Source organism: Sarcophilus harrisii, chromosome 6, assembly GCF_902635505.1.
Source record: "Sarcophilus harrisii chromosome 6, mSarHar1.11, whole genome shotgun sequence".
NCBI classification, from domain to species: domain Eukaryota; kingdom Metazoa; phylum Chordata; class Mammalia; order Dasyuromorphia; family Dasyuridae; genus Sarcophilus; species Sarcophilus harrisii.
Window position 1 is genome coordinate 128,811,001 of NC_045431.1, and position 15,925 is coordinate 128,826,925.

At 33.3% G+C, this 15,925-nt stretch overlaps 1 protein-coding gene across 2 annotated transcripts in view; it reads right to left on the reverse strand.

Annotated features, from left to right (window-relative positions):
- Positions 1–321: 321 nt before the first annotated feature.
- The window catches only part of SEC24B (SEC24 homolog B, COPII coat complex component), a 92,387-nt gene continuing 76,783 nt past the window's right edge, over positions 322–15,925 (reverse strand). For both annotated transcript variants that reach the window (XM_031942667.1, XM_031942666.1), the window contains 9 exons: positions 11,097–11,255; positions 10,272–10,445; positions 9,596–9,706; positions 6,209–6,384; positions 5,720–5,857; positions 5,051–5,155; positions 3,424–3,516; positions 1,713–1,816; positions 322–1,212 (listed from right to left, as the gene is read on the reverse strand). In XM_031942667.1, the coding sequence (XP_031798527.1) occupies positions 1,098–1,212; positions 1,713–1,816; positions 3,424–3,516; positions 5,051–5,155; positions 5,720–5,857; positions 6,209–6,384; positions 9,596–9,706; positions 10,272–10,445; positions 11,097–11,255 (1,175 nt within the window). In that variant the 3' untranslated portion in view covers positions 322–1,097. The remainder of the gene's footprint in view (positions 1,213–1,712; positions 1,817–3,423; positions 3,517–5,050; positions 5,156–5,719; positions 5,858–6,208; positions 6,385–9,595; positions 9,707–10,271; positions 10,446–11,096; positions 11,256–15,925) is intronic.

The window sequence follows — 15,925 nt, forward strand, 5'->3', positions numbered from 1 at the left end:
TGAGTGAAGGCACTATAAAAATTCAACAAGGACTTCTATTAAATCAGTAAAACTGACTGAACATGTCATTTCTGAAAACTTCAAGTTAAAGCAATGTGATGGTTGAGAACATTTCTTTTACTAGAACAGTGAGGTAAGTAATGACACTAACAATAATTAGTCCTCTTTTGAAAAGTTATTTGGTTAGAAACTGAACACATAATGATACTCAGAAATCAGTAAAAACATACTGACATATAGAATATTAAATTCACCATATTACTTCCCACATGTTGTATCTCAAACATGTAAAAATTTCAGTTACAAAAAATACACACAATATCAAGCAAAATATCTTTAATTAGTAAGGTGATCATAAATAATTCCACATAAAAGATTTAACAGAATTACAAAGAGTGTTTCTTATGTGGACTCCATTCTTAATATGTATTAGTCAACCTCATTCTCTAACTGGGACAAAAGATCTGTCATCAAACATCCAACAATGTAGCACATTTTGAGCAATTCATATTCTGTAGTTACATTTTTACATTTCTTTACAAATGTAACATTTATGTACACTATATATTTTATTTCTACAGTTCATGTATTGAAATTCTATAGTCTTCACTGGGAAAATGGTGAATCCATTTAATGAATACGAATCATTCCTTGTTAAAAAGTAATTCATATAAACAAATAACCTGGTACCATTGCCCTTTGGCATCTCTTGTCAGAGTTTTAAGTTCAGAAATATTCTATTAAATGTAAGAAAAAGGATTTATCTAATTTTACATTACGAAATATCATTCCACATAGCTACATAAATTTGCCAGCTTGCAATTAATAGGACCATACTGCTGCACTATTGGAAATGTGTATAAACCAATTCAAATGTAGTTAGTGAAAGAGCATCATCATTACTATCTTTTAATTTAGGCTGAAATAAACTGGCCAAGTTCTTTTAGAAGATAATTCTTCACTTTTAACTGTCAAAGCTTCAGAAATGATGGGGTGTGTATTGCAAATACTTTCTTTCCAAATTTCCCATGTGCTTCTCTGACAGCTTATGCTTGTCTCAAAAGTCATGGATGTTTTTCTTCTTCTTTGGTTCCATTTCATTTACAAATCTGCTGTTGAACATGAAGCAAAAATTCATAGTAAGAAAATGCAGCCTCTGTCCGGTCTTCAACTAAGTGCTGGAAGAAGTCTGTCTTGGAGGGACTCTCATCTCTGAAAAGGGAAAGAAAAACCATTAATTGGAGTCATTAATAGATGGTCTCAAATAGAGGTCATGTGCATGCACTTCAAGATTTATCCTTATCATCAAGACAGCTAACAACCCTCCCCCCACCACCACCTGAGGATTCATCCAGTGGCTAAACCAGTATCTACTTTCTCTGATCTTAGCTAAGCTAGTGTGTGGGTGAAAGAAAGAATCCCTCACTGGGCTCATAAAGGCCTTTCCATTCTAGCAAGATGTCAAAGGTTGTGCTCTGTGATTCAAGAGCTGAGGGGTCGGTTCACTTCATGCAATAATGTAAGACTGAAACAAGATTTCTGCTAGGGAAGTAAATACTAAACCCTCAAAGTAGTATTAGTTTCTCCATTATGGATTGAGGATATTGATCGTAAGTTGAATTGAAACTAAAAGAGACCACTGAACTCTCTATTCTTGCTACAATTTAAAATAAAAAATTGTGAATTCCTCAATAAAATTATGAAATACTTACTTTACCACATGGAGAACTGGACTCAATGGCCTGTTGTCTCTAAGCCAGGAAAGAAAGGACCTGGTTCTTTCTGAAGAAAGCGTATCTAACTCTGGAAGATGTGTCTAGGTCAAAAGATGAAATAAGAATGTTACCTCTTTTCATAAGGGCTTTAATAGAACTACTGAAATTTAAACATATTAAAAAAAAAGCATTGGAAAAATGAAGAATGCCAAATTTTGCATAAATTTAAGTTTAACTGACCATTCTATTACTGAAATGAGTATGCCACTGAAACTTTCTTGGACCATCTTTCTTTGTAAATAGGAATAAATCTTGATATATGAGCCATCCATGGAAGCCAATCCTGAATGATAGATCCATTTACCACTATTTTAAGTAGGAAAGAATTTTATCCTTAGATTTGAGAATTTAGAAATTAAAGATGCAGAAATATTGAGTTTTGTCTGCTTTTTCTTCCTTTTGATTTTCAATTTTTGGTTTTATGACTATAAAATTAACTAGTTAGCAATACTGGTAGAAACATGACACCCTCATTTCTCAGGTCAATGTATTGTAGATATAATTTTTCAATGACAGTAGTCAATGACAATACTATGACTAAGTTCCAAACAAGATTAACCCTTTCAGGAACAAAGTTATTTTCTTTCCCTTTTCCTTAAAAAATAAAAAAAGCACTCTTTACATTGCTGACTTGCAAACAGAAATAATTACTTTATTTCTATTTAAGGTTTATATTTATATTTTTTATTGCTTATAGTAGACATACGGGGGAATATGTTGTCATTGATGAAAAGTTTAAACTTTACAAATAACCATGACAAACTCTATCTCTATATGTTGTTATATTAACAAAATTAAAGGAATACATTAAAAAGAATTCAGCTTAAAAATTGAGAATATATAAAAAAGCATGTTCAATATCCCTTCATTAATTATACTTATTAAATGGACTTGAAGACTGAATATGTCAATATATAATTAGCTATTATTTATATAATTCTAATAGAACCAAATGCTGCCACAGAATTGGCTTCTCCCAAATGGGAGTGTTTTGGTTTAAGAGTGAATAGAAGTGTAGGTGTTCCCACAATAGCAGGAAAGATGGAAAAACAATCTGGATCCTCAACTTGATTCTTTTATTTTCAGCGATCTAAATTTTGTTACCTACTCTTAAAATCATCATCCAGAGGTTGTTTGGAGAGAGGACGAGTTAGCATTAGAAATTCTTTATATCAATCTTTGATGACAAAGATGATGATTTGTCAAAGAAAGACCTAATGTGGATCACTGGTTCTATAATTATTACTCCAAAGTAAGTCCATTTAGTACTGTACTTTTAAATATATATATATACTTCCCCTCAGGTCTTAGTATCTACAGTGGCCAATAGTAAAATTGTAAGATTATGTTTACAGGATTTTTTTGTTGTTGTTGAAAAAAGAAAATAAAAATAAGTTACTTTCCAATATAAACTTATATATGAAATGATTTTAAGTATAAGTATCTAGCTAGCAAAATGAAAATACATTCATTTTAATCATAAAAATGACATGTGTTTACTTGTTTCCCTAATGTTGTTACAAGTTTAGAGGTTTATATACTTCCTATGATTCCATCTAAAATGTCAACTCTTAAGGTATCCATCCATTTATTACTGCCCAAAGCTAGATAATTTAAGAAATATGTAAATTGTATAAAATATGTTCACCAGTTTCTGTGGTACTGATGCATAGTTTGGGTAACCGAGCACATCTTTTATGAAGTTATTGTCACAGCTTTTCCCAATCCAGATGTAAATAATCTAAAATAAAAATAAATTAAAGCCTTTATTATTTAAAAGAAAACCTCCCATAATTTTCTACAGATTAGCAGACACAAAAGAGATCATATTGGGCTATTTAACTCAAAAAAACCCCAAAACACTGAAATAGTTGGGAGCCTTTATACCATTAAACTGTCAGCTGCATGATTTTCAACAATCTAGAATCCTTGATTTAATAACAGCACATATATAATATTAAAGATTTGCAGAATGAGTATCTCATTTGAGTCTCACAACAACCCTGTGAGGTAGGTGCTATTATTATAATACCCATTTTAGAGATGAGGGAATTGTGGTAGGGGGGAGAGGTTAAGTGATTTGCCAGGGTCATATAGTAAGTATCTGAGGCAAAATCTGATCTCAGATCTTCCTGACTCTAGGCCCAATGCTCTATCTACTGAAATACTTAGTTACTTCTACAGGGAAAAAGGCACCAGGATTTTTGAAAGCAGCAAATAACAACTAATGTTCTAATAAAAAGAACAAGACAATAGGTAATAGTACTATGTAAACAAAAAGACCCACTGGATTAGGAGTTATGCAATAGAGTTTGAAAATCTAGGCTTTGACACTATTTATATAACCCAATAGATAGAACTTGATAGTTTCCAAGATCCTTTCTAGCTTTAAGTCTATTATTCTATGATTTCCTTTTTTTTAAAAAAAATTAAAGTTTTATTACTATATTTTGCCTTTTTTTTTTTTTTTTTTTTGCTGAGGCCATTGGGATTAAGTGATTTGCCCAGGATCACACAGCTAGGAAATGTTAAATGTCTGAATTCAGGACTCTATTACACCACTTAGCTGTCCCTATATTTCCTACATTTTGCTTTTTACATCACAAGTTTCCCCCAGCGTTTCATAACATACTCTAACTTATCCTATAACATACTTTATTTTTATTTTTTGCTGAGGCAACTGGGGCTAAGTGACTTGCCCAGGGTCACACAGCTATGAAGTATTAAGTGTCTGAGGCCAGATTTGAACTCAGTTACTCCTGACTTCAGGACTGGTGCTCTATCCACTGCACCACCCTCATACTCTATTTTTTAAAGGAGGGGGGGAAGAGGGAAAATGTTTGGTAGTTAAGTTTATGAGGTATCTTACATGGACATCACAGAAACCACACAAAGTATGCTTTAATCAAATTACAAACAAAGTATAATTTTAAAACACTAAATGCAACAAAGATTTTTGTGAAGGTTGCTTTTTGTTTAAAAAAGTTAAATGGGGTGGGAGTAGTAGGATAGAGAAGGAAAAAAGTTTTACAATATCAGTGGATCTTGCATCTTTTAACCATTTAGTATAACAAGTTTTAACTAAAGTTCAAAATGTACTATATAAAGTCATTAGCATATATAATTGAGTTACGTGAAATCTAGAAGTCAGTACTATATAAACTCTTATTATTTTAAAAAGACTATTCAAGAAAGAAAATAATGTCCCCAAGGAAGAACCTTTAATCAAAAACTTTGGCTAATACAAAATGAAATTCAACATTAGGCCAACTTACAGAACCAGCATCCATAAGGAAGGCACCTTCTCTTGTCAGCTTCTCTGCAGACAGTTTTTGAAGAGGTGGCTGAGACACTATTCTGTCATTAACATGTACTGCACCCTTTAAGGAAAATATAGAAATGGTACCAATTAGCTTATGCTAATAACACCAAAACTAATAGCGACTTTGTTGAAACATTTAAAAAATTTTAAAACTAAAATTAATTTTTTTTCACAAGTCTGTTTTAAATAAGTATTTTAAGTCTGTCACATCTAACTTTGGGCTTTACCTTTTCAGCCATATTTCTCTAGTAAAAGGAGATATTTGAGAATATAATTTTTAAAATGGTGAAACAAATAAGGAGATCAGATCCTGATTTTGCTGGATTAGATAATCATAGTTTGAAATAATACAACAAAATAGTCCTGGGCATGTGGCAAATTCAACCAGTATCACAACATTCTTGTTTTAATGTGATAATTATAGTTTCAATGAGTTCTAAACAAGAGTGCTTATGGCACCTCTTTAGGACAGGGCATCATATAATCTTTACAACTGTTACCAGAAAAAAAAGGATGCAAACAACAAAGAGGACAGAGAGCCAAACATGTTCTTAGCTGCAGGAGAAAATGAACTTAACTTGAAACAAAAGAGTTTTTCTATATGTATCAAAAGAATTTGTACCTCATCAGTCAGTTTGTCTATTCTATACAGATTGGGATGAATAATTTTCATCAGATGAACAAGTGGCTGACATTTCATCTGGCACATGGCAAACACACGATCATCTAGGCGGGTGCTAGTCCCAGTTCTAAATGCTTTCTATGAGGAAAAACAAGATAAATTAAAAAGCTAATTAAATTAAAATTAAAAGACATTCAAATTAAAAAAAAAACACTAGATGATTATTTTATGGTTAGGAAGTATCTATTAAAACTATGAGTTATTCACACAGATACAGGCATTTACAGATGCAAAACTGATAGTTGCAGGTAATCATATATGTGTAATCATTCACCAGGCTTCCCTAATTCTCCACCTTATAGGAATAGGAGCTCCACAAAGCTCCTAAAACACTGAAGTACCTTACACTTTATATTATCATCCTCTACAGCTTGTTTGAATTTCTGAAAATAAAAACACAACTTAAGTCTAACAATGTAAGATGAGTACCTGCTTGAGAAGTGCCAAAACATACAGAGGAAATAGCTTGAGGGAGGTGGGAGCTATTAAAGCAGACTGTTGAGAAGTGGAAGAGGTCTGGCTGTATGCAGAGAGGGAATCCACCACAGCATTCACTAAGGCATCTCTTGCATCTGATAAACTTGATGAAATTGATCGATCCACAGCTGGAAAAGTGGAGAGAAGACATGAGTAGCAGTCCCAAGGACAGAAAGTGTTGAAAGGGGATACATGGTAAGAAGTAGAAGAAATGCACAAGGTGTTTAGAGAATGAAAAACAGATTTATGAGGATTTCAACTAAAAAAATAGAACAAAAACAATTTTCAAGTCCAAAGATGGGTTTTCTGGGGTATTTCTTACATGAATTCTTCTCAATTTCAAAAATACTTAATTACTCAATTCAGAAGAGAAAGTGCTTGAAGGTATTTTCCAATACTTAAAAGGAAACTACATGAATATCACTCATACTATTATATCTAGCTGACAACACACTTTAAGGTTTACAAAGAGTACAAAGAGATTATCTTGTTTATTCTCAAGACCATCTGTAGGTACCCATTTTTCAGAAAAGGGACTGAGGTCAGAAAGCCTTTGGTTTTAGTTATTAGTACTCTCATTACTGTGGGTATTACACTTTAAGTCACCATTCCTGTGATCTGCATCCTGTGTTATTCTTTTCCATCTTTCCTTCTAATTCTTCCTCTGCTTCTCTTAATATCACCAAGTACCAACACAGTACATAAGATCATGCTTACATAAAACTGTGAAATCACAGGATCATCTGATCATAGCATTATGTTTTAAAGGGATGTTAGAGATCATGAAGACCAAACCCCTATGAAACCGAGGCCTATAGAGAGGTTAACTGACTTAACTCTTAAGAGTTAGAATATGGCTGAGTTGGAATTTGATCCAGGTCCTTTGACACTAAATACTCTACTCTGTCCTTTGTACTAAGGCTACTCCTAAGAAATTACTGAGTCCATGACAACATTGGGCTTCTGTGTGTGAGAAATACTGAAAAGTTGTGTTTCCACAGTGTTGTAAGTTTCAAGGTAGTGTAGGATAGTGGGTACCACTGATAGGTTTTCAGAGTATGAGGGGTTAAGGAAGATTAAGATTCCCCAGACTGATTAAGTTTAAATCTCTCAGAATCCTTGAGCAAACAAAGAATTGGAAGGCTAGGAAGGTACAGGTGGATTCAGCCAATCACAAAGAGTCTTGTGGCTTTGAGAAACCACAAACTTAACAGCCAATACAGCCCAAACTAGTTGGGGTAAATGATCTGACTTGACCAAATCACTATTGCGCCTGCTTAACAGGCTAAATTGAATATTAAATAACACTCTCTATAGGAAGAGTTTTCTATCATTTTTGAACATGGAATGTATGATGAGGGACAGGGATATGCTTATACATATTTAGGGGGAAACATATAGTGGACATATCAGAAATATTGTAATCTGGAAGGGAATGGACCAATTCAGTCTCTGAAGGGAAGAACTGTGCTAAACTAACAAGTATAAAGCTTTTCTTGCTTCTGTGCTCAGGGCTTCCTCTTCCTGAAGAGGAGTGGAGCCTATTTCTGGCCAGAAATGTTAAGATGATTCTTTAAGATTCTTCTTAACAAATTTTCTTCAATATCTAATCTTCAGTATCAAGAGAGTGTTTTTAACATGTGGCAATGGGCAACTTAGACTCAGTGAATTCAAAAAGCAATTTTCCAAATGTAAATAAGCCAGACATATCTTGTAGGTCAATCACTGGTCCAATTCACTGTACACCTGTCCATTCTGTTATAGTCTAATATATATTTTATTATAGTCTATTTTTTCATATTGTTGTAATATACATTTTTCTTTTGGGTCCTGAAGTGAAAGCTGGGTAGAGGAAACAAGAAAAACAATCCGTATTAAGTAGTGAGAAATTATATAAGTGATTTGGAGGTCTCTGGAATAGAAAAGAAATCTGGAAATGGGAGTTAGGGAAGAGAAATTTGGGAGGACATGAAGAGTTAATGAGAAAGACTAAGGTAGAAGGATGAAGAGGACTCAAACTGAAGTTCAAAAAGATTCTAAAGAGAAAGTCATGAAAAGAAGGATTAGAACTAAAGCAGAAGGATTCAATTTGAAGAAGGTCCTGTGGAAATAAGAGAAAAAGATTACAGAGAAGCTGCAGAAAGTGAAAAACTTGACCTGAAGGAGAAAGCAGTTAGTTGATAGGATGATGTAACAACATGAAGTAACACAATGTCCCCCCCCCCCAAAAAAAAAAAAAAAAGATAAGATGTTAGTGAAAGGAAAGGAATTTGGGTGAGTTGCTAGGGTATTAAGAGGTTAAAGAGAAAGACTGGATGGGTTAGATATTCTTAACTTTTTTTGTGTCATGAGAAATTTGGAAGATAGGTAAAGATGGGGAAAAAGAAAAATATTTCATACAAATCACAATCCATCCAAGCCTGCTCATCTTGTGTGATTTGGTCCCATCAAGACCAAAGGATTCTAGTTTTTGCTCTAAGTCTGAAGCCTGCCCTAAGGGCAAAGATACATGTTGGGGCAAGGGATGGTATTTTTCCAGCGGTAGTTCTGGTTAGTTGAAGTTATAACTAAAGTTGAAGGGAGCTATTCATGTCTCTCTTTCCTCTTCCACTCCTCTTTCTAGGCCAAATATCCTCAGTACCTTAAACCAATTCTCGTGATATGGGATAAAGACTCTTCATCATCTGGATTGATGTCCTTCGTAAAAATGTGGCACTCAGATTTGAACATAATGTTATAGATGACAGTGGGATCACTACCTCCTTATTCTTAGAAGCTATGCCTTTCATTATTGCAGTCCAAGATCTCATTAATGTTTTTGGCTGCCATCATCACACTGCTGACTTACAGAGCTTTCATTTCGTGGATAACTACTATCTATCCCGGTCTTCTCAGCTTCCTACCTCCATCTTCTACCCACAATCTCAGGTAACCATTTTGAAAATATGTTTTATTCTGAAATAGCAAATATAATAGATAAGCAAAAGCTAAACTACAAATACCAGGTGTTCTGAAGCTGGAAAAATGAGCAATTATACCCTCAATTTGAAATCAGATATGACAGAATTGGTGGGTTTTTTTTATGAACAATAAATATTGATTTTTTTCAGTTGTAATAAACATAGGTTGATTTTTCTCTGATGCTACAGGAAAGTGGCAATATTCATTGAGACACATGAAAACTTTTATTGGATGGATTGTAAACTTATTCCAGAAAACTAGACTGAAATTTATCAGAGACTTTTCAAACTCAATGTAAATTTAAAATAGATTTTGGGATAAAACACAAGCAAAATTATGACTTATGGGACAGAAAACATCTTCCATCCTTGTACTCACCCATGTTTGCTAGAAGGCAGATGACTGCTTGTACATCTACTCCTGCATAAACATCTGCCAATGAACTCACTACTGGCAAACAAAGAGTGTGTACCCGAATCCTCCGCTCACCTAAACAAAGTGATTAATAAATATACATTAGAATAACAGACAAAAAAGGAAAATTTTAGAGTTGCCTAACAAAGATTCAATTAAAAAGTTTGGGGAAAAAAAGCAAACAATTAAATTTTATAAAACAAACCATAACACATTATATACCAAGGTTGCAAATCTGGATCAGGCTTTTAGTAGGAATAATGTTAAGAAGCAGGTGTTTTTAGCTAAGTAGAAATATGTCACATTTGGTAAAATGGCAGAAGAATCAACTACCTCAATAACGTACTTTTTTCATAAAAAACTTCAATGCAAGAGATTTGTGTAATAATAGGGCAGAATTCTTATTAATAGAGATAATGCCAAAAACATATAACATTGAGGAAATTCTGCATGCCACTTAACAAAAACATTTGTTCCTGACTAAATACTCTTTCCTGAAGCACTATATTGTTGAAAAGATTTTGGGGAAAAAGAGTAAATTGAAATTTTTAAGTAGTTAAAATACACTTAATTATAAATTCCCTTTCAGGTAAGAGCAATGAGTGCTCTAGAAAGCTTTACTGAGTTCTACTTAAATTACCTTTGCTTGAGGTATATAATAGAGCAGTCTGAAAACACACTAGAGAAGTATCTGTTAGATTTTCTTCAATTGACATCTGTACTGCAAATCCAGCATCAGGGTTGATGTTGGCAAGGGAAAGCAAATCAGTAGATCGAACGAAAAAATTTCCATGGAAAGTGTGTATTGAAAGACCTAAGATGCAGAAATTCAGATTTTAGTTAGTGAGGAAGACCTTTAAAATTTACTTTAGAAGTGCACTTATTATATATTGTGGAATTACACGAGATAGGAAGGGGGAAGAGGAAGGGATCTCAAACAATGATTAAAATATTTTATTTAAATTTTATACAAGACAAAAACTATAAATTTGGTTCATTTCTACCCATAATCTCAATGGTATTTTATTTTATATGATTGGGACTAAATATATATTAATTATTCCAAAGCAAATGAGGTCTTTTCCCATTAATTTAACATTTGCAATGCAGCAGACTTTATTCTTCCAAATTTCCATAAATATAAGGAAGTAAATGTAAATTGGGGATACCTTATCACAACATTTTAAACACAATTTCATTTAAGGGTTACCTTCCTTGTTTCTACCCTTAGGCCACTCTGATTTCTGTTTTAATTTTATTCTTTAATAAAGAAGAACAATTATTTTGCTTATTTTAAAAAAGGTTTTAACAAGTATTTGACATCAATTATACAGTAAGACATTATATAAGCCAGAAAACTGTACATCAAAGTTAGATGATATACAATTTATTTTCTGGATAACAACATTCATAAATTAAGCTATTTCATTTGAACAAGCAGCAATTCAAGTTCAATTCTTTTTACCTTTTGTACACCTTATTCTCATGACTGCTTCAAATCCAATTTTTCTTGTGAGATAACGTTTTAGATCTTTTTGCAATTTTTCTGCTTGTGAAGGATTGTGGGTATGATGAAAAGATGGGTAATAATAGATGCAACCTGCAGAATACTTGGACATGCAAGCTTAGAAAAGAAAAAGATAACAATTTATAGATGCAGAATCCAAACTTTTTTTGTTTATAACTTGACAGTATGCTATATTTCAGCATTTAAAATAACTTTAAAGATAAATAGTCTAGATAAAATAAGAAACTTAGGTTGAATAAAGAACGAACAAAATATACATAATGTAAACATATAAAATCTTAATGAAACAGGGCAATAATCAAATTTACTGAAACACAATGCAGACAAATCAAGGGTGAATCTTGGCTGATTTCTCTTAGTAGCATGGCAATTGTTTTATTCTTCCTTAATTTGCTCTGTAGTGAGAGAGCTATTTTGTTGATATGAAATGAAAAAGAGGTCTTGCTAACTTCTTAGAGAGTAACAGAGAATCTTTCAAAACTTGTCAAAATGGTTACTATATACTTTTCATGATTCATATGGACACAAATAATACTGTAGTATAATATAAACGTGAAAGCAGGAACCCATTTAATTTTTGTTTCCACATTACCAGAGATCAAGTATAGTGCAATTACTAAATTTTATGCAACAAAGTGAAGGCCATAGAGACCCAGATGGTGTTTTCTCATTATTACTCACTGAAGGCAAGAAGAAGCTGATTGGGAGGTAAACAATTGGCAAAAAAAAGAGGTTGGAGTCTAGAGCACTGCTATCTACTAAGGATGCCTGGTATCTTTATAAACTAATAAATCACCAAAAAGGAAGGGAAAAGAAGTATATTCAACCAAACTTGGTATCATAAAGAGCAGAAACAATAAAGGAACAGCAACTGAAACATCTAGAAGTGTTTCTCTGGAGGTAAAATTTAAGAAAGCAGCCAGTAGTAAAATTATGGCTTCAAATGCCTGAAGTTTAGGCACCAAACAAAATTAATGAAAGACCTTAATGCAAGGAGGTTAAGTATCTCTGATAATTGGTGGAATGAAATTAAATGAATTTGGGTTTGGGTAGTCCTAAGTTAATGAAAAGAAATAGGAAAGCCAGGTGGGTGGAAATGGAGTAGTAGTATATCAGAAATTCCAATATCTCAATTAGAAAGTTATTGAAATGATATGAAAAAATGCCCTAAATCACTATTAATCAGAGAAATGCAAATTAAGAAAACTCGGAGGTATCATTATACATCTCTCAGATTGGCTAAGATGATAGGAAAAGATAATGATAAATGTTGGAGGGGATGTGGGCAAACTGGGACACTAATACATTGTTGGTGGGGTTGTGAACTGATCCAACCATTCTGGAGAGCAATATGGAACTATGCCGAAGGGCTATCAAACTGTGCATACCCTTTGATCCAGCAGTATCTCTACTGGGCCTGTATCTCAAAGAAGTAAAAAATGGGCAAAGGACCCACAAGTGCAAAAAATGTTTGAAGCAAGCTTCTTTGTAGTAGCAAGGAACTGGAAACTGAGTGTATGCCTATCAACTGAAGAATGGCTGAATAAGTTATGGTATATGAATGTTATGGAATATTACTGTTCTATTAAAAAAACGATCAGCAGAAGGATTTCAGAAAGATCTGGAGAGATTAGCATGAACTAATGCTAAGTAAAGTGAGTAGAACCAAGAGAACATTATACACAGCAACACAAGATTATGCGATGATCAATTCAGATAAACGTTGCTTTTTTCAACAATAAAGTTATTCAGGCCAATTCCAATAGACTTGTGATAGAGAAAGCTTTCTGCATCCAGAAAGAGGACTGTAGTGACTGAATGTGGATGACATAGTATTTTCACTTTTTTTTGTTGTTTGCTTACTTTTTGTTTTCTTTCTCATTTCTCCCCCTTTTAAATCTGATTTTTCTTCAATAGCATTTTAATTGTGGAAATACGTACAGAAAAATTGTACATATTTAATATGTATTCAATTACAAGGAAGGAGGGAGGGGAAGGAAGGGAGAAAAAAATTTGGAACAGAAGGTTTTGCAAGGGTGAATGTTAAAAACTGCATATATTTTGAAAATAAAAAGCTAAAAAAAATTTAAGTTGAAACAGTCAATTATCTTAGCAAAATAGCAGGATTTAAAGTAAATCCACATAAATCATCAGCTTTCTTATTTATCAAACACAAAACTTTGCAAAACTCAAGCCTGAGGTTTCAGACTTAAAATAACTCTAAACGGTATAAAAAACCTAGACGTAAACCTGACAAAATAAACCTGAGAACTATATGAACAAAATTATGAAAACCTTTTGTAAAAATAAAATCAGATTTGCATAATTAGAGAAATATTAATTGTTCAATGGTAGGCAGGGCCAATAAAATGAACTAACCTGAAATAAACTAGATTCAATATTATCCCATTTAAACTACCAAAAAATTATTTGAAAATACAAAAAAACAAAATTCATTTGGAAGAACAAAGTTGGGAACATTAAAGGAACAAAAGAAAAAAAAGAAACTGTAAAGAAAGGCAAAACTATCTGGTACTGACTAAGAAATAGAAAGGTCAATAGAACAGAGCAGACACACAACATATAGCAGCAAATAGATGTAGTAACTATGTATTTGACAAATATAGGGAATTAAGTTTTTGGGATAAGAATTCATTATCTGGTAAAAACTGTTGGGAAAATTGGAAAGCAGTCTGGTAGAAATTGGGCATAAACCAATATCTTACATTACAAAATAACATCAAAAAGGTATTGGGAATATTCACATAAAGAAATTAAAAAACAAGAAGGGCATGTGGAGAATGAATGTTTGGGTGACAAATTAATGGGGGACACACAGAATTGATTTTGGCACACTACACATCACCTGGGTGGAAAGATGAGATCATAAGCCCATGGAGATGTAACAAAACAAAGAGGGATGGGCAATATTTAGACATTTGTTGGAGTTTTCCCTGTTAAAAGCAGAGCAGCTTACTTCCCAAATTATCTTACTTAGAATTTCTTACTCCCAATTGTAGAGCCAAATAGCAAGAAAATTTTTGCTGTTTTTTTGGGGGGTGGGTGGGTTGGAGTTAAAAATAGGAACATGACACTCTCTTAGGTATCTTTACATATTATCAGACTTGGTTCTTGTGCTGGTTAATTTTGCTGGATTCTTCTCCCTCCCATCGTCCCCTTCCCCAAAAACAGTTTTTGAAGGGATATCTGGGGAGGTGGAATTATATTAGGAAATGTATGAGGTAAAAACATTAATTTTTTTTTAATATAAGAAAGAATCCTGCTGCTCTTAACTTCTTTGTATCCCAAAGATTCAGCTTAACTTAAGCAAAAAGTTAACATGTTAAAACACATGTTATACTAGACTACCCTTTTTTTCCTTTTTGGATAGATTTATTAAATTTGTTGCTTGAGAGAATTATGCCAATTTAATTTACCTATGCTTTAACAAAGCACAGTCTCTCACATCTTTTTTGTGGACAGTTATAGTGAGATGGATTTGGGAATGGCTAAAAGTCTGCATTTGAAGGATAGTCTTTAATGGCTCAATATCAATTTGGAAGGACTCCAAGGGTGTGTTCCAAAAATCTGCATTTGGCTCTATGTAGTTTAACATTTGAACCAATGACCTACATAAAGGCATAGATGGCATACTCATCAGACCTGTAGACAACAGCATAAAACTAGTATATAAATAAGACACTAAATGATAAGGTGCAAAAGGGTTCTGAGAGTCTAGCAAACTGAATTGAATCTAATAAGATGAAATGTTTTATAGATAAATATAAAGTATTACACGGCATTATAGTAAGATATGGTTGTAGAGTAGCTTGTGTAAAAAAGATTGATAGATTTTTATGGTCTTCAAGCCTCAGAGAAGCCATAAAAGCTAACAGGATTGTAGTCTACATTAAAAGAAATAGAGCTGCCAGGGATAAGGAGGGAGATAGCTCTCCTCAGCTGTCTTGGGAGCAGACAATGGCTGCTTTCAGTTTGAATTTACAGTTTGGAAAAGCTTCCAGAAAAGAATAATCAGTATGGTGAAGGGCCTTGAGTTCATTCCACCATGGGAACTGGTAAAAGAAACATGGATGGAATGATTAGCTTAGAAATGAGAAGACTGTGGGAAGCACATAATATGTGCTTTAGGTATTTGAAGGGCTCTATACAGAAGAGGGAACAAACTTATTCCATCTGAACACTGAGGAGAGACCTAGGCGTAATGGGTAGAAATTTAGCTTAAGAGGCAAATTTAGCCTTGACTTTTTTTGGAGGGGGGGAGGGGAGAGAAGGAATCCAAATCATTAGAACTACTTATAAATGGAATGATGCCATGGTAGTGAATAGAGTACAGATTTGGATTTGAGGGACTTGGGTTAGAATCCTGCTTTGGACATTTAACAGCTGTGAACTAAGTCACTTAACCCCTATGTAATTCAATTTCCTCATCTATAAGATGGTGATAAACCTTAAAACACTATATAAATGCATGTTATTACTATTATTATTGCTTGACTATCTTTTTTGCAGTCTTCTAGCAGACGGAAAAAATGTTTACTTTAGATGTAGAAGAGTGCTTTTATTGTTGGATTAAAGTGTTGTCCCTTCCAGTTCTAAAATGATGTAAATTCAATTTTCTTTCCAGTCATACTTCAAAGCCTTTTTTTCCCATTATTATCTGTTTTTTTCCTCTGCTCCAGTCTCAGAAGAAGAGATGTTCTTTCTTGACAGGGCCAACCTTTACACAACTAATAGAACAGAACTGA